The sequence below is a fragment of the Lampris incognitus genome, chromosome 18, assembly GCF_029633865.1.
Source record: "Lampris incognitus isolate fLamInc1 chromosome 18, fLamInc1.hap2, whole genome shotgun sequence".
Lineage (NCBI taxonomy): Eukaryota > Metazoa > Chordata > Actinopteri > Lampriformes > Lampridae > Lampris > Lampris incognitus.
In genome coordinates, this window is record NC_079228.1 from 30022368 (window position 1) to 30041379 (window position 19012).

The 19012-nt window shown below is 40.0% G+C and overlaps 1 protein-coding gene across 4 annotated transcripts in view; it reads right to left on the reverse strand.

The window, feature by feature from the left end:
* The window catches only part of sfpq (splicing factor proline/glutamine-rich), a 39381-nt gene that overhangs the window by 17878 nt on the left and 2491 nt on the right, over positions 1 to 19012 (reverse strand). For all 4 annotated transcript variants that reach the window (XM_056298747.1, XM_056298746.1, XM_056298745.1 and 1 more), the window contains exons 4-9: positions 18378 to 18473; positions 10507 to 10703; positions 10260 to 10344; positions 3452 to 3566; positions 3107 to 3155; positions 2831 to 2940 (exon numbers count right to left, since the gene is read on the reverse strand). In XM_056298747.1, coding sequence (XP_056154722.1) covers positions 2831 to 2940; positions 3107 to 3155; positions 3452 to 3566; positions 10260 to 10344; positions 10507 to 10703; positions 18378 to 18473 — 652 coding nt within the window. The remainder of the gene's footprint in view (positions 1 to 2830; positions 2941 to 3106; positions 3156 to 3451; positions 3567 to 10259; positions 10345 to 10506; positions 10704 to 18377; positions 18474 to 19012) is intronic.

A 19012-nucleotide genomic window follows, 5' to 3' on the forward strand; every position in this document is an offset into this window, starting at 1 on the left:
CTGGAGAATGCTACTTTGTTTCTAGGACAGAGCAATGAACTTTGCAAAAGAAATGATACGACCAACTCACGTCATTAATAGTGACATGACGTGCACGATCGCGCACAAATTACATGCGGTAATTTTGACCGCTCATGGTCACTTTAGGTAGATCTTATCATAACTTTTTTTGTGTGTGCAATTGATCTAAAACTCATTTTAATGCAAATATATGCAATTTTAGGGGCATTCATGGAACAGCCGGTCTGTATCCCCCCCCCCCCCCCACAAACTTATTAAACTTTGAAAATCCAAAATGGTCAAAATGACCGGCTTGGTCGTTCTAGTGTTAAGGTAAAGCGATTTTTGGCCACGAGTAGCACTACTGAGCAAAGTGGATCCCTGTGTCATAACAGCAGCAACAAAAAACCCACACCAACGTCACAGGAGCTTCCTCCCAAAGCCACTGCCCTGAAATTCAGATTTGGCCTAAGCATTGAAGCCTTGTGATACTAACATTATAGCCTTCTAAATATATAACAGTATAATAATACAGTTTAAAAGCTAAGATTTTCCAAACATCTTTGAAGGTAAGTAACTTTTGTCAACATTCAATGGGCTCAACCAACTGAGCGAGTGAAATTATGAACACATCTCATGTTTGTATACATGGAAAACTCCACAGCTCAGCTTTCAAGACTTGGCACAATTAAATATAACCTTACCTTTAAAAGTCAGATTAGTTTTTAATAAAACTGGATTAACTTAAAATCAGGAGCCTTAAACACTAAATGTAAAACAATTTTTTTTCACAACTAACTTTACACATAATTAAGGAGGTCTGATGGCCTGAGTTGGATGGACCCTTATAAGACTATTTCTTGAATAGAGAGTGAAGTTTTTCCATCTAACCACAACTTTTTAAAAGGCACTACCAACTGAAAATAATGATCCGCTACACCCCCACGAGAAATTAGCAAAATTTTCAAAAGTTGAATTTGTTAACTAGTCTACAAATTGTGGGGAGTAATACCACAAACTAGAACATTATTGCAGTGTAACAATGAGATTGAGCTTAATAATTAAACCATGTTGGTGCAATCCAGCCTAAATGAATGAAAAAAATAAATACTTCCTTTCCCATGTTTTAGAAATTAGAACTGCCTCATAAAACGTAAAATTGTCCAGGAGAATACCATCAACATTTGGCAGGCTTTTCATTTGAATTCTTCCAGCATTCCATACTAAAATTTTAACAATGCTTGATCTTTGCCAAACTGTCTTTCACAACAGCCAACAAAAACTTCAGAAAAGGAATATTTTGACTTGGTCAATGATACACCTTTGGGGTGTACATGGTACTAGGCAAGAGACAAAATTAAACAGCACTGAATAATAATTCACAGAAGCACACATCAAGGAGGAACAGCTTTAGAGTGCACATGTATTCCAATAATGGCTCAAATTCACTGAAAGAAGCTCAAGATCACAACTCAACTTGGCAGCAATCATGACTGCCTTTCAATTAATGAACGATCAGGATCAACATTAACACATGTAGCCAGCTAAGTTATCAAACAAATGGTAAAAATCACATCATATATCCTCCATAGTCTAAAATGTGGCTCAAAACGTACACTAATAACTTCAATTATGGTAATACACCTTTCATTTCCATGTGCAATGGTCTAAAAAAAATTTTCCTATGTTGTAGGTGGAAACTGCTCAAATTGTTGAGTTGAATGCAAATTGACAAAAATAGGTCAAGTTCATTTTGACTATTGGCAGAGGTTCAAGACATTAATGGTAACGTATATATTACTAGTCAGGATCTGTATGACCAAAGGCAGATTACAAAAGTTTGCTCATAAATAGGTCTAAACACATTTTGGATATCACCATGTCAACTGCACATCATGCCAAAGACTAGGACTCCATGTAAAATGTAAACCAGCAAGAAAATGTGATACTGTATTCCTGCCAGTTGGATAGATCTTTAACTCAGGGCCGAGTTTGCTTGTGAAATTAAAAATAAGTACACAACAGAGGCCTGAACAGGAACATCACAAGGTAATGCCTACCCCCATCAGTTCAAAATGTTGTTCTGCAACTTGAAAGTCTAAAAAATTCATTCAACTGTCAACCGGCACTAACAGCACTTGATTTGCTAATGTAAAAAAGGTTTGTGAACAGAGACAGGTCGCTAGTCCCTGAGGTAAACACGATTCCTTCTCAATGTCACGGAAAAGGTTGTTAAGTATTTGAAACTGCCACCCTAAAATACTCACATTGTGATCATTTACCAAGTGTGCCCTTGCAGTAGCTGATACATGGAAGTGCTGGCACAGTATTATGTAGAAGTGATTTCAGCAGCTTACTCAAACCCATATTGTCAACACATTTTAAAAGCTGAAAAATGCTTGTAGATTGCCATTCTCCTTCTTGCCAAGAAAAGTGCCTGTCTGGCTCACAGGAGACAGGGCTTGCAACAGCGCTCCAGTACACATGCTTACAGTCTTATAGGTATCCTATGATTTAGTACTGGTTGACAGTTGGTTTAACTAGAAAGCAGCAAGTTTTTGGAGAAGGAAACTGAGGGGGCATGGCTCACCATTGCACTATTACACAGGCAGCACATCTTGTCATGAAGCAAGCCATTTGAAGACAGCTAGAGCTTGGAAGCACGCTTCCTCCATATCCACAGCTCTTCCAAACAAGAACTTACAAGCCCAAATGGTGCAGTTCTGCCTTCATATTTAACAAACAACTCAATGCCTTTCCCAACAGAAGGAAAGCCAACTGCAAATTATCAGTGCTAACTAGTGATATTCCCTAAAGTGGGATACGTTACCATTTCATTGGGTAGCAAGCCACCAGAAGAGGGTCCCCCCATGCCCTGCTGTCCCTCAAAGCCCATTCCACCCATGGAGAACTTCTGGTTGGGTGAGCCAAAAGGCATGTCTAACAAGGACAACATGACTTAATTTCATACATTAAAAAAAAAAAAAAAAAAAAAAACACCAGAGAAAAGACTAACATATGGCAAGAGAGTCATGTAATTCAAATACAAGCATTCTGAGATCAATATAGTGGCCAATAATAATAAACATATAAACTGGTTTCTTACCAGCCATGCCCATAGCCCCAGCAGGATTCATTCTCATATCTCTTTCCCTCTGTAGGATGAAAACACAGGTTAAGAAAACCAACATTCCACCACACATACAGTCCCAGCAGACCAGACCACCAGCCTCTTGTATAACACTTGCATTTTAACATTTTCATTGTATGTGTTCAAATTGAATCTTTGCGAAATCACTAGCCTTGACTGAAAGTATTCATTCTTATGGTAGTACATAATAGCTAGCTTGTTACCATAACAGCTGTGTGGCACACAGCATTATAACCTTCATACCCCATCATAAGTCTCATCTAGAAATACTAAGCATACCAAGCATGCAGCTAAACCTACGTTGTCCATGAAGTTGCCCATCCTGTAGTTCTCCTCACGCTGACGTCGCATCTGCTCCTCCATCTCCCTCTTCCTTAACATCTGCTCGTCTCGCCTGCGTTGCTCCTCCTCCTGTCTGTTTTCATACAGAAAAGCAGTTCGCAAATGACAGTACATTTGATTACATGTTGTGGGGGGCTTTTACTAAAAATATGACTAATAGCATAAGGATTCGGGTGTGAACAGCAGTGCAACCTAGTTGGGAGTTTCAACTTGAAGAGGCCAGTGAAACACTACATTTCTACCAGTGTACATCACTCATGTAGTACATATGCACTTTTCATTTTCTGTTATCTATCTTTTTTTAAACACACTGGACACACGCTTGGATGGATGATGACCTACATAGTTTTAGACGAAACTGTCAAGCGTATATGGAAATATTCTAATATGGAGGTTCATCATCTCCATCTCAAAGAGCTGTTATGCATTTATAACAATATGACAAAAGATGCAAGAGGCTCTTGTTTTTCCAATCTTAACTACTTCTAGTAAACACAATCCAAAGGTTCTACTTGACACTATCAGTAAGAGTAAAACCCCTGCCTCACCAACTGTGACTGGATTTTCAAATGATAATTGTGACAATTTTCTTATTCATTTTGAGAATATTAGGGCTGCCAGATTAAATATCTCCATCTTTCCCATCTCTTATAGATTCTTTTTCGCTTATCTTTTCTTCCACTGATCTCACTGACATAGTGGGCAATGTGAAACCTTTCTCAAGCTCACTAGATATTTTAACATCAACTTTGTTTAAGAATGCCCTTTGGTCCACTGGTTATTACAAACTGATCACTTAAATTAGGCTATTGTGCAGCCTCTGCTTTAAATAACCAAACCTTGATCAATTTCTGCCCTACGCTATGGTGTGCCCCAAGGTTCAGTCCTGGGTCCCATTTTATCTACCCTATACATGCTTCCTCTTGGGTATATTAATAGTTTTGATGGAATCTCTTATCACTGCTATGCAGAGGATATGCAACTGTATTTCTCATTTGACCCCCACAAGACTGATAAATTGCTGGTTCGCTGTGATTTTTGACGACCATTAAGGACTGGATGGGAAACAAGTTTTACAGCTAAATACTGACATGACCGAAGTCCTTATCACCCCAGATAATGTGATTTCTAAGGTCAGGCTTAATTTTAATGTTTGATCATTGCATGTCCTTCACTTCTCATGTCAAGACGCTGACCCATTCCTGCTTTCATAACTTGGAACACTGCTAGGCTTAGGCCTGCTGCATCACAGGGGACAGAAATGATTTCACATGTTCTTATCTCTACACACCTAGACTATCGTAATTCACTTTTTACTTGCCTCAGCAAATCCCCTCTGGATCAGCTACAAATGATTCAGAATGCTGCTGCATGGGTTCTAACTAGAACTAGAAAGTGCTCTCACGTAACTCCCGTTATGGTATCGTTGCACTGGCTTCCAGTTGAATATAGGGTTAAATCTAATGCTTTACTGACTATCTATAGACCCTTGCATAGTCAGGCACCCTCCTATATCGCCGAACTAATTTGCCCCTACAAGACATCAAGATCAGTTAGGTCCCAATACATTCTTATTGTCTATAACTTATTCAGGCTCAAACCCAAAGATGACTGAGCTTTCATAGTAGTTGCCCCTAAACTGCACAACATTCTCCCATTCTCCCCCCAAGCTAGTTGACTTTACCCCAGACTAGCTTGGTCTAGTCAGAAAGGCTGATGAAGCCTCTTGGATGAGAGGCAAAACGTCTTCACGGATATACACTACCGTTCAAAAGTTTGGGATCACCCAAACAATTTTGTGTTTTCCATGAAAAGTCACACTTATTCACCACCATATGTTGTGAAATGAATAGAAAATAGAGTCAAGACATTGACAAGGTTAGAAATAATGATTTGTATTTGAAATAAGATTTTTTTTACATCAAACTTTGCTTTCGTCAAAGAATCCTCCATTTGCAGCAATTACAGCATTGCAGACCTTTGGCATTCTAGCTGTTAATTTGTTGAGGTAATCTGGAGAAATTGCACCCCACTCTTCCAGAAGCAGCTCCCACAAGTTGGATTGGTTGGATGGGCACTTCTTTGAGCAGATTGAGTTTCTGGAGCATCACATTTGTGGGGTCAATTAAACGCTCAAAATGGCCAGAAAAAGAGAACTTTCATCTGAAACTCGACAGTCTATTCTTGTTCTTAGAAATGAAGGCTATTCCATGCGAGAAATTGCTAAGAAATTGAAGATTTCCTACACCGGTGTGTACTACTCCCTTCAGAGGACAGCACAAACAGGCTCTAACCAGAGTAGAAAAAGAAGTGGGAGGCCGCGTTGCACAACTGAGCAAGAAGATAAGTACATTAGAGTCTCTAGTTTGAGAAACAGACGCCTCACAGGTCCCCAACTGGCATCTTCATTAAATAGTACCTGTTAGAGCCTGTTTGTGCTGTCCTCTGAAGGGAGTAGTACACACACTGGCCATTTTGAGCGTTTAATTGACCCCACAAATGTGATGCTCCAGAAACTCAATCTGCTCAAAGAAGTGCCCATCCAACCAATCCAACTTGTGGGAGCTGCTTCTGGAAGCGTGGGGTGCAATTTCTCCAGATTACCTCAACAAATTAACAGCTAGAATGCCAAAGGTCTGCAATGCTGTAATTGCTGCAAATGGAGGATTCTTTGACGAAAGCAAAGTTTGATGTAAAAAAAATCTTATTTCAAATACAAATCATTATTTCTAACCTTGTCAATGTCTTGACTCTATTTTCTATTCATTTCACAACATATGGTGGTGAATAAGTGTGACTTTTCATGGAAAACACAAAATTGTTTGGGTGATCCCAAACTTTTGAACGGTAGTGTATACTAAGTCCAGTTGCACTCGATTCAATTCCTTTGGAAGTCCATTAATGTTCGCAATACTTATTGAAGCATTAAGCCAGGGGATCAATTCAGGACAAAAATATAACAAGTATAAAAATGCTAAGTCAAGTACATACAATTTCTCTATTTGCAGACGACATTTTGATTTACTTGTCAAACCTAGAGCTCAATTTTGAAATTATTGTCACTCTTAGATAACTCTGGTTCTGTCTCAGGTTATAAATTGAATAGTCCACAGGCGCAAATATTAAGTTTCTATTACAGGCCTAGCCAGATCATAAGCTATAAATCAAACTAAATTGCGAGTTGGATCACATGAGATATCTAGGAGTAAACATCCCAAAAGAATTAACAAATCTGTATGCCTTAAACCTTAATTTGTTAAGTCATTAAATAAAGGAGGACATAAAAAGATGGAATTTAATTCCAATATTAAGTTTCGAGTCACAAATAAGAGTCAGTAAAAATGAATATCTTGCCAAGGGCATTACATTTGTTTCAAACTCTTCCAACTGAAATAACTGACAAACAATACAATGAATGGGATAAATTAATATCGCAATCCATTTGGCAAGGGAAAAAACCAAGGATAAGCTTTAAAACTCTTCAGCTGGCGAAGAACAAGGGAGGACTTCCACTCCCCTGCCTAAAGGACTATCATATCGGCCCAACTGAGGATTTTGCTTTGTTGGTGCAATTCTGATTACCACGCGAGATGGAAAGAAATTGAAGAAAATATGTCTGGGGCAGTTCCAATTCAGGCACAGATAGGGGATAAAAGACTAATTAAAAACTTAATGGAAATAGTTAGTAAACGGATTAACTCATCTCTGAAAACACGGCTAAATACCATCACTAAGAATGGTTGGTTTGAAGAGAAAAGAATTCTGAGATGGTGCTCTCTCGACCTCGACTTTACCCCAAACAAATTAGATGCGAGTTATAAAGGACGGGCTAATCAGGGCCTCTCCTCATACTGTACCTTTTTTAATCAGGGGACGCTGAGCAACTTTGAGAGGTTGAAATGTCTACACGGGTTAAATAATAGTGACTTTTATAGATTTCTTCAGGTATCCCATCACATTAACAGTTTTATGTTAAGAGTGTTAAAAGGCATTTGAAAATAATTTATTGAAAGTTTTTGTTAGTGTTTCAGGGCTTAAAATAAGTCTAGGCTATAGAGGGGAATTCAGGAGATTTGAGATAGCAAGTACCACCTACATAAAACAAAAACGAGGAAGGAAAACTAACAGTTCCATTCAAGAGGAAGTTGGGACAAAATATTGTGAATCTCAATAGAGGATAACAAGCTCAACCTCATGGAGAGTGTTTGGCTGGAAGAGTCTTAGTAGATATTTTATCACACCTTTTCAGACATCTCACCAGTCAGGCTTTTCCAGCTGCTAAAGGAATTGTAGCTCCCAAGAAGCCAATCACTACCACTTGTTTTGGGCCTGCCCAAAAGTAAATATCCTGTAGCGGAAGATTTATAGAATTAGTGACTATATTTGGGACAAAAAAAAAAACAAACTTTTGATTTGGGATGAACTCCTCTTTGGTCCATTACATGCAACACCCACAAACATTAATACAAGTTACTTATTTGGAATATTGAGTGTAGCTGCTACAAAAGCAATTACATGAAATGGCTTAAGTCAGACACCCCATCTATAGAGGACTGGTATGATATAATTTGACATCACGAGGCTTGAGGAAACTAAATTTGAGGAAATTTGAGAGAAGTGGAAATTGTATATTTCCCCAAAACATCCTTCTTTTGTTTAAATTTGTTTATGTAAATATGGTTTTTGTTCTTTTTCTTTCTTTTTTTATCTCAAATGGAAAAACACCCCAAGTTCTATTTTTGTGTTCTATAATTACTCTGTAAAATGCATAAAAGATGGACCAATTTGTAAAAGTATCTAACTGAAGATGATTATGTAAAAATGCTGTTCATGTGATTCCAAATAAAATGAATAAATAAATATCTAAAAAGAGCTTTAGATCAATTTCACATAAAAAAAGTTATAAGATCTAATGAGTTGTCAAAAAGACGACTTGTAATTTGTGCGTGATATCACTGTTTATGACGTGTGTTGGTCACGTCACTTCCTTCGCGAAGTTCATTGCTCTGTCCTAGAAATACACTAGCATTCTCCAGCGCAGAATAGTCTAAACTTGATTTTTGATTATTGTCAACATGTCTGGTTACAGAAGCTGTTTCAGATGCACCATGACTACCACCGAGGAAGCATTGCTGTATTTACAAGTGTTGAACAGCAGTGATTTTAAATTGTTTGAAAAATGGTATTAAAGTTGTTAAAATGTTAATTTTGGTGTCAGTCATTTCTTAACACACATACCATCATATGTAATGCATTAATATCTCAATTGGGAATTTATCTTGATAGAATATAGTTTAAAAACTGTGGGCGATGGTCGTTCTAGTAGTTTTTAAGTTCCGGTCGTTGTTTGGGACTGTTTCAATAGATATTGTCAGATCTTTTTTTTTATATTTCACATTTTATAGGCCTTGTTACATTTGTTAGATTAGCAATATGTGTTTTTAGTTTTCTTAAGTTCGGCCATGTCTCTTTGAAGTTTACATTGTTTAAAAATAGTATTATAGTTGTTAAAATGTTAATTTTGGTGTCAGTCGTTTCCTAACAGACATACTAACAAATGCAATACATTAATATCTCAAATTGGGTATTTATCTTGACAGAATACAGAGTTTAAAAACTGGCGGTCATTTTGCCAGCCCATGGTCGGTTTAGGTAGGAGTGAAATCCCGGTCGTTCTAGTGTTAAACTGGACTAACGAAACACTAAGTGACTGACACTGAAAGGCTCACGATAAAAATGGACTAAAAACAGACGCTACCGTGCGTCCCTGTGGCTCACCTGGTAGAGCCCGTACCACATAAGGCTGAGTCCTTACCGCAGCGGCCTGGGCCCTTTGTTGCATGTCATCCCCTCTCTCTCCCCTGCCTCTCTTTCACTACTATCACTATCCAATAAAGGCGGAAAATGCAAAAAAAGAAATCTTTAAAAAACAGTCGCTACCCTAGCAACATTAAGGCTACCAAAAAAACAAAAACAAAAAAAAAACGCATAATGCATCACAAATACCCTACTTACTCTGGTACTCTTCATTCAAAAAGAATATCTGTTGTAATGAATGAGCAATTGTAATTGTCTAGTCCTGAAATATAAGACAAACCCTGCGTTTTTAAACCCGAGTTTCAGAAAAAAAAAAGTCTTATATCAGGGCCTATACAGTATCCTCTCTCTGGAGCAGTATTGAATGCTCAGCAGTCTTTTCCGCTCATTCGGTTTCGGCACTGCACAAGAATGCATAGGCAACTGTGCCTAGGAAAGCCCTGCACTGATCTCATACATGGCTTCCCTGGAATCCTATTGACTTAAATCCATCATAGCAACAGAGAACTTTAATGCCTGGTAAGAATGTAGATGAGAAGCTGGAGCTTTATGTCTAGTATAAAGAAAGGGACAGCACAAACAGCTGTCGCTTGGGCTTTTCACGCACAACCGTTTCAAGGGTTTACAGAGAATCGTGCAAAAAACAAAAAAACAAAAAAAACAAAAACTGAATGGCAATCCTGTCGTCGAAACAGCTTGTGAATCAGAGGAAAATGGCGAGAATTGTGCGAGAACAGACAACCACAGCAAAGCAAATCATATCCGAATTCAACATTGTGTGTATAGAATGTCATCTCAGAACACACCAGTTATCAAACAAACAGCTGAAGTTTTTTTTTCTTGCAAGCTATTGTGAGGGATTTTGTTAAAGATTAAATCAATTTTACACACCAAACAGCTGATCTCAGATTATGAATAATGACTTAGCATTTTCTGAAAATATGAATACCTGAGTTGCATCTCCTTTCTCTTCTGCATCTCTTGACTATGCATTTCTTCCATGCGCCTTAGCTCCTCTTGTCGCCTTATAAGTTCTGTAACAGCATACAACAAGTTCAGACTGTACTAAAACTGGTAACAGTGGCAGTATCATCCTTGAGGGTAATTGCAGAAAAAAAATCAGCACAAAAGTTGGCTCTGTGGTTGACAGTTACAATTTTTGACAACATTCTAGACTTGAAAAATTGTCCACTTGCCTTGACGGAGCATGTTGGCCTGGTGTTCATGGTATGCATCCTCCATCTCGCTCTCCAGTTTCTCACGAGCCTCCCGCATATTCTTCTCCACCTGCTGCCTCTGTTGCTTCTCCATCTCATCCAGAGACTTCCAGCGCTTGGAATACTCGTATTCAAAAGTGCCGGGGCGAGCAAAACGAGGAGGCTCCTCCCGCTCTCTGAATTTACAGAATAACCCCCCACACACACACACAAAGACAACATCAAGACAAGGTTCCTTTGCACTGGAAATTTTTCAGAATTTATTGCAGGCTTCACCCTTCGTTTTAAATATGTTGAATGTAAATAATGGTTGGGAAATAGGCCTTAACTAATGTAACCATATAACAGAACTGTATTCCTGACTCCCATCAATGGGCCTCTTTGTATAGAACCACGAAGTGCTCAGGTTCATAAATGTTGAAGCACACTAGATAATGAACAATATTTTTACACACAACAGATATAAAAAGTCTACACACCCATTATAATGGCAGGTTTTTGTGATGAAAAAATTGAAACCAAAGATTAATCATGTCAGAACTTTTCCCACTTTTTTTGAAATGGCAACCTATGAAAATAGCGAAAAACAAAAAATTTTAGAGAAAAAATAAAAAACTTACAATAACCTGTTTGCATAAGTGTGCACACCCCTAAACTAATATTTTGAAGCACCTTTTGATTTTATTACAGCACTCCAAGTCTTTTTGGTAAGAGTATCAGCTTGGCACATCGACTTGGAAATATTTTCCCACTCATCCTTGCAAAAACGTTTTAGATCCACCAAAATGCAAGGGCATCTCCTGTTCACAGCCCTCTTCAGGTAACCCCACTGATTTTCAATTGGATTCAGATCTGGGCTCTGGCTGCACCATTCCGAAACACTGACTTTGTTTTGGTGAAGCCATTCCTTTATTGATTTGGATGCTTTTGGGTCGTTGATGTGTGGAAAGGTGAAATTCCTCTTGATATTTCTAGCTGACACCTGAAGGTTGTGTGCTGGATCGACTGGTATTTAGATATTCATGAGTTTCTCCACTTCTAATTCTGGCTGAAGAAAAACAGCTCCAAACCATGATGCTGCAAACACAGTGCTCCACCATGGGTATGGTATTCCTTTGGCGATAAGCAGTTTTGTTTTTGCACCAATTTTTGGAATTGTAGCCAAAAAGTTCAACCTTGGTCACATCAGACTATAACACATTTTTACATATGGTTTTGGGAGACTGGATACATCTTTCTTTTCTTTTCTTTTAATTAGGCCTGGCTTGGATTTTTTTTTTTGTGTGTGTGTGTCAAAAGGCTTCCATCTTGCCACCCTACCCTACAGCCCAGACAAATGAAAAATACAGGAGATTGTTGTCACATTTTGGGAAAAACCAGTACTTTCCAGAATTTCCTGCAGCATCTTTACTGTTCCCGTACGCCTCTTGGCAGCCCCCTGGCCAGTTTTCTTCTTATCTTCTCGTCAATTTTGGAGGGACATCCTGTTCTTGGTTATGTCACTGTTGCTACATTTTCTTCACATGTTGATGACTGTCTTCAAGTATAAGAGTGATGTGCAGAGCTGTAGTAACTACAGACGTATAAAGTTGATCAGCCATATACGATATAGGAAGTAGTGGAAACAAGGTTAAGAAGCGAGGTGATGATTAGCCAGCAGCAATATGGTTTCATGCCATGATAAGAGCACTACAGAGGCATTTTTTGCTTTGAGAATGTTGATGGAATAGTATAGAGAAAATCAGAAGGAGTTACATTGTGCCTTTAGAGAAAGCATATGACAGGGTGCCAAGAGAGGAGGTTGCGTATTGTATGAGGAAGCCGGGAGTGGCAGAGAAGTATGTAAGAGTGGTGCAGGATATGTACAAGGGCAGTGTGACAGTAGTGAGGTGTGCGGTAGGAATGACACATCAAGGATCGGCTCTGAACCCTTTGTTTGCAATGGTGATTGACAGGTTAATGAACGAGATCAGGCAGGAGTCCCCCATGGACTATGATGTTCACAGATGACATTGTGATCTGTAGTGAGAGTAGGGAGCAGGTTGAAGAGAGCCTGGAGGGTTGGAGGTATGAATCGGAGAGAAGAGGAATGAAAATCAGTAGGCGCAAGACAGAATATTTATGCACTAATGAGAGGTAGGACAGCAGAATGGTGAGAATGCAAGGAGTAAAGTTGAGGAAGGTGGATGAGTTTCAATACTTGGGGTCAACCATTTCAAAGTGCGGAAGAGAGGCGAAGAAGAGAGTGCAGGCAGGGTGCAGTGGGTGGAGAAGAGTGTCAGGAGTAATTTGCGACAGAAGGGTACCAGCAAAAGAAAGGGAACATTTAATGCCTGAATAATTACCGACCCTCTCGGCCCCTCAGATCCACTTCAGCCTCCCTTCTCTCTATCCCAAGGTCCAACCTCCGCGGCTTTGGTGACCGAGCCTTCTCCAGGGCAGCTCCCAGGCTCTGGAAGTCCCTCCCCCAAATCATTAGACTCAGAATCCCTCCCTCTCTTCCAATCCTGTCTCAAGACACACCTTTTCTCCATTGCCTTCTCATGCCCCCCCATCCTCTCATCCACCCCTGGTCTGGGGCAGGCTGGGGACCGAGCTCTCGACCTGCCCCCTCCCTCAACTCCCTCCCCAAGCACATTGGACATTGCTGCGGCCTGCCCACATTCAGGTCATTGGTCGGGACTCACCTCTTCAGACTTCGTCTGTGATTTATCATGTTTGTTTTTCTTTCCCTTTTGTATTTGTCCAAGTTGGAGAGTACTGCTGGCATAGTGTGTGGCTACCACTTCTCCCTCTCGTAGCCCCCCTTCCCATCCACCCCTGTATGTCTGTGTTATGTTTATCTGTCGTCTTGTTTCACCCCGTTTATTGTAAAGCGACTTTGTGTATTAGAAAAGCGCTATATCAGTTTTTATCATTATTATGGTTTACAAGATGGTAGTGAGACCAGCTATATTGTATGGTTTGGAGACCATGACACTGATGAAAAGACAGGAGGCGAAGCTGAAGGTGGCAGAGTTGAAGATGCTAAGATTTTCATTGGGAGTGATGAAGATGGACAGGATTAGGAATGGGCATATTAGGAGGGACAGTTCAGGCTGGATGGTTTAGAGAACAAGTAAGAGGCGACATTGAGATGGTTTGGACATGTGCAGAGGAGGGATGCTCGGTATATTGGGAGAAGGATGCCAAATATGGAGCTGTCAGGCAAGAGGAAGGCCAAAGAGAAGGTTTATGGATGTGGTGAGTGAGGACATGCATGCAGTTGGCACTACAGAGGAAGATGCAGAGGACAGGAAGAGATAAAAACGGGTGATCCGCTGTGGTGACCCCTAAGCAGCCAAAAGAAAAAGAGTTGCTAATTGTCTTCACTTTGTTCTATGGTATATCCAATGCCTTGGAAATTCTCTTGTTCCACTTTCCTGATTGATACCGTTCTACAATGAGATCCCATTCATGCTTTGTAAGCTCTTAGTCGACCATGGCTTTTGCAGTTGGATGCAAACAAGACGACGTCAGGAAAATTGTACAGGAACAGCTTCACTTTATTTTGAGTTAATCAGTCACTTCAATTGATGGCAGGTGTATAATTAGGGGCCGATCTGCCAGACCGATTATCGGATGATATTCAGCATTTTTACGATGATCGGAATCTTCATTTTTTTTTTAAATCTCATTCCCGATAAAATAAATTAATTTAAAAACACACTACTTCATTTCCGGTACAGCCGCCTTCTGTAACCACCACTCTTTGGTCTCAAGCAACGTTCCACCGACAGCACTGATTGGTACATGTCATGAGTAAAAGCCTATCAACACTGAAGCCTACTGTACCACAGAGGAACGCATCTGCAGACTGGAGCAGCTCCGGTGAGCAACCGCAGCCGTGTTTTGAAGGTAGGGCAGCAGATATTGCCAAAGCTGCAATAAATATCACAATCTTATGATCCATTTCTAGGATGACAAAAGCACGCCCAGTTTCCCAATTACACCAATGAAAATGCCTGAATAATGTTGTGTTGCCTTCAAAGTTGAGTTAGTAATTTAGATAAGTTATTAGGTACATAAGTTTAAAAAAGTGAGCCCTCTATGCACTTGTTGATTCTCAGAACGCCGTCATAGTGAGCGCTCTGTGCTCTGCCTGTCTCTGTGTTGCTCCTCTTCCACTAGCTTAGCCTTTCTTCAGTTCAGCACGGAAAGGCAAGACAGAGTGCTGGATACATGTTGTTGCTGAATGTATTTCTGATACGATTCTGCCTTGGGGACCATTTCTCTAAGTAATATATGTAAATAATTATCAAACACTTGCATTTTTTTAAGGAATGTCATATTAGAAACTTCTCTATTGTTTTTGGTAAAACATGTTCTGCTAGCATGCAGTTATGTCAGTAGCTAGCTCGGTTCACTAATTGACTGACTTGTAACTGTTGTGGTAGTTGAGCTATGTTTGTATACAGTATAGCACTGCTTTAAAGAGATACTTGCATCAAAATCCGACTTTTCCTGTTGGTAATCGATGTAAGGATTGTGGATGTGATCAATGAGACAAATGGTAGCCCTAAAATCACATTTATGGCCAGACGAGAGATATCGGCGGCCAAGTAACTGATTTCCAGTTGGCGAAAATGTGGTAACTTCCCACGTCACGAATTATCATTAGCATAGAGGGCAGGTCCGTAGCGGGATGCTATAAAAGCGGAGACGCACCCTTTTGGCTTGAAGGAATACGGCTGTATTGGTTGAGCAACATATTCGTGAGGCGAGTACTCAACTTCCACTGAGGAAGAGGAATCATCTTCCACTTCCACATCCTCAACCTCAAAGCTGCTGTCGGTGGTCTCGTCGCTCGCCGTTTTTTTTTTTTTTTTTTTTTTGTAAAGTGACGACAGAGCAGGAAGGGGGCTGTCACCAGTGAATTTCTCATTTTTCTACAGCAAGCGACAAGAGGTATAGCCCCAGTGTTTAGCCCACCCAGCCACAACCACCCGGAATTTCAGTAGCGAATAGCTATGAAATCATAAAACTACACCCACCTTTCGGTTGTAATTCAAACCACCCGTGTTAAAAACGTGCTCAGAAACAGCATAAAAGTATCTCTTTAAATTTTGGTAGGAATTGTGCATTTACGTAGTTATGTGTATAATATTGCCTATATGAATATGTTAATTTTTGTATACTGATTTATGTTCTTATCTCTGTAATGTTTTAGTTTTACAAAATAAAGACAGAGGAAACAAGACTTCAGTTAAATACAAGTCAAGCCTTGTGTGTTTATTGGAGGACTTTTGAATGTTAACTGGCTGTGTGACTTTGCACAAGAGTACACATTAAAAGGGCAGTCCAAATGCACCTTGTTGCAGTGATATAAGTTAACTATAACACGATAAAAGTTTATATCGCAATAGCTATAGCTTCTGAGTAACGTTGGTGCCAGTACAACAGAAACTCTTTTTAGCTTCTATATTGCGAATGTGACATTACTCACCTATATGAATTGCTGTTTTTATGTGTTATAGGTAGCCAATGGTCATAATAACGTAAGCTAATGTTGAGTCTCATATAGCTAACTTGAATGTGATAGCAAACGTCAACAAGCTTGCTTGTTGATTCCTAATTTAGCCAGCTGACTAGCAAAAAATTGGTAGGCTTCCCCCTGCAAATGGAAATCATGAGGAGGCAGCAAGGAGGTCAGCTACAGCCAAATAACTTCAGAGAATGAGGCGGGTCCTGAGGAGCCAGTTCAATGGGAAGAATAAGATCCAAGCCATCACACATATGCCCTACCAGTCATCAGATACCCAGCTAGAATAAGAAGCTGGCCAAAGTGATTAAGGTCAGATACCAGGACACGGAAACTCCCCACAATGCACAGAGGGTTCCACCCAAAGTCCAGCAGCCTGAAACTACGACGAGCGAAAAGATTGGGGCCGAGGGTTAATGAGTGCCAGGGCCACTAGCCAGGATGAAACAAGGAACATCCATGAGTACATCGGAAAGAGGGGCCCCCAGGATGAACTACTGAGTGAGTACCTCAGGCAGCAGAAGACAGAGTGCAGAGGATGAAGAAGAAGAGGAGGTATCATAGAAGCTCAATCACCTCCATGGGATGTACCACTGACAGATAGAAGCCGTAGCAAGAAATCCTACCAGTGGCCAGAAAAGACTGGACTGAAGGACAACACAGAGGCTCTGAGCAGCACAAGAACAGGCACTCAGGACCAGATCGATTGAGGCAGGGGTCTTCCACACCAGACAAGACAAGACCCAAGATGCAGGATGTGCAAAGACGCCCCTGAGACAGTTCAGCATTTAGTAGCAGGGCGTAAAAAGCTAGCTGGGAAAGAGTACACTGAAAGGCATGACCAAGTGGCTGGGATAGTGTACAGGAATACCTGTACTGAATACAGACTGGAAGTCCCTAAGTCCAAGTGGGAGATACTGCCAAAGGTGGTTGAGAATGGCAGAGCTAAGATCCTGTGGGACTTCAAGTTCCAGACTGACAAGTAGGTGCTGGTTAACCAAATAGATAATGTGGTGGTCGACAAGAAACAGACAGCAGTAGTGATCGATGTAGCAATCCCGAGCGACGGCAACATCAGGAAGAGCATGAGAAACCAGACAAATACCAAAGGCTGAGGGAAGAACTAGATCGGATGTGGAAGGTGAAATCCACAGTAGTTCCAGTGGTAATGGGAGCACTAGGGGCTGTGACCCCCAAACGGGGTGAGTGGCTCCACCAGATTCCAGGAACAACATTTGAGGTCTGTCCAGTAGAATGTGGTCCCAGGAACAGCTAAGATACTGCGGAGTACCCTCAAACTCCCAGGCCTCTAGTAGAGGACCCGAGCTTGAGGAAGATACACACCATCCAAAAAAGGGTATTTTTTCCCCCTTTCTAAGCCCCAGAACTCAAAACCATTTTCATTTTGACCCCCCCCCCAATAATTAAATAAATATCATAGATGTACGACGACTAGTCCACTAATGGCTTACACTAACTACTAGTAAAAAAAAAAATCATTGGTAGGGGCAGCCCTCCTTACCAGGGCCAGTCATACTCTGTCTCAACCCACGACTACTAGCAATGCTACTGGTGTATCCTGAAGCCGTCTCCAACTCCGTTTCCTTTAGGGAGGAGCTGCCTGCACTTTTTTAGATGTTGAACGTTTCTCTTTTAATTAACCATATGCTTAATGGCAACGAAGTTTTGTGCTGGAGTTTGTGTTGTTCTAAATTTTGACACCAAGATTTTCATTTTTACTGCAAATGTATTATCGCTCCAAATATCAGTGATCAGTCTGAATGATTACTAATAATCTGTATCGGTCTTGAAAAAAACATATCAGCCACCCCCAATACCAACTACTATTTAACATTAGTTTGAAAGTCCAAGTCTGAACACAGCCACATCCACATTTATAACAGGGTGTAAACAGTTATGCACCTTGTTTATTGTAAGTTTTGTATTTTTTTCCCCAAAAATGTTTGTTTTTCCACTTTATTTTCATAGGTTGCAATTTCCAAATAAAAAAGTGTGATAAGTTCTCACATGAAATACCCCAAAACATTTATACCTACATATTGCTTAATTTATCAAAGCAATCATGAAACACTTTAACAGCTTCAAACCATTACAATCTACTTAAAATGATAAAATACATGTAGAACATATATACCAAAATATAGAATCTACTTATAAAAATCATTACAAACTGTAGACTAAAGGCTAACTGATGCCCACTGGTAAAACTCAAACTAGTCAAAATTATTTAAATGCAAGTCTGACATTTACAGTTTTACAGAACACAACAGCATGCAGCTACACCCCATGCATAAATACAAACACTTACTTCTGATATCTGGGGTTCTTCTGTGCCAGCTTTTCAGGAAGACCATCTTCATCATCATACTGTTCGAGAGGCTCGACCACAACTGGTCGGGGTGACCTGTGAAGATAACGCAAGGTTAGGATAAGAGCTCAAATCAAGTCAATTTTATTTGTATAGCCCAATATCACAAATTTGCCTCAGTGGGCTTTACAGCAATACAAAATCCGACCCTTAATTGTCAGGGAAATAAAAACTATTCAGGACTTTCACATAAGTTGAATCAGTTCATCGGGACACAATGTTTATTGGGAAAAACGTTTCATCACTCATCTAAATGACCCCTTCAGTCTCACCTGACTGCAGGTATCCCCACCCTTATAAACAACACAGTGGCATAACGACTGAAAACAACGATTGGTACAAATGGAAATAGAGTAACTGCGTCATATGCAATTGGTACGGCAATGAACTAATTCAACTTCTGTGATTTACTTGCCTGGATTATTGAGCATGCATAAAGATATTCAGGATTATAGACCTCACTAACTTCAGTCTCTCAGAAACATTGTTTACCACCCTGTAGCAAAATCAGCTCATCTTATGAAATGGACTGTAGTTGTTTATCCACAACACGTCAAGTTAATCACTATCAAATC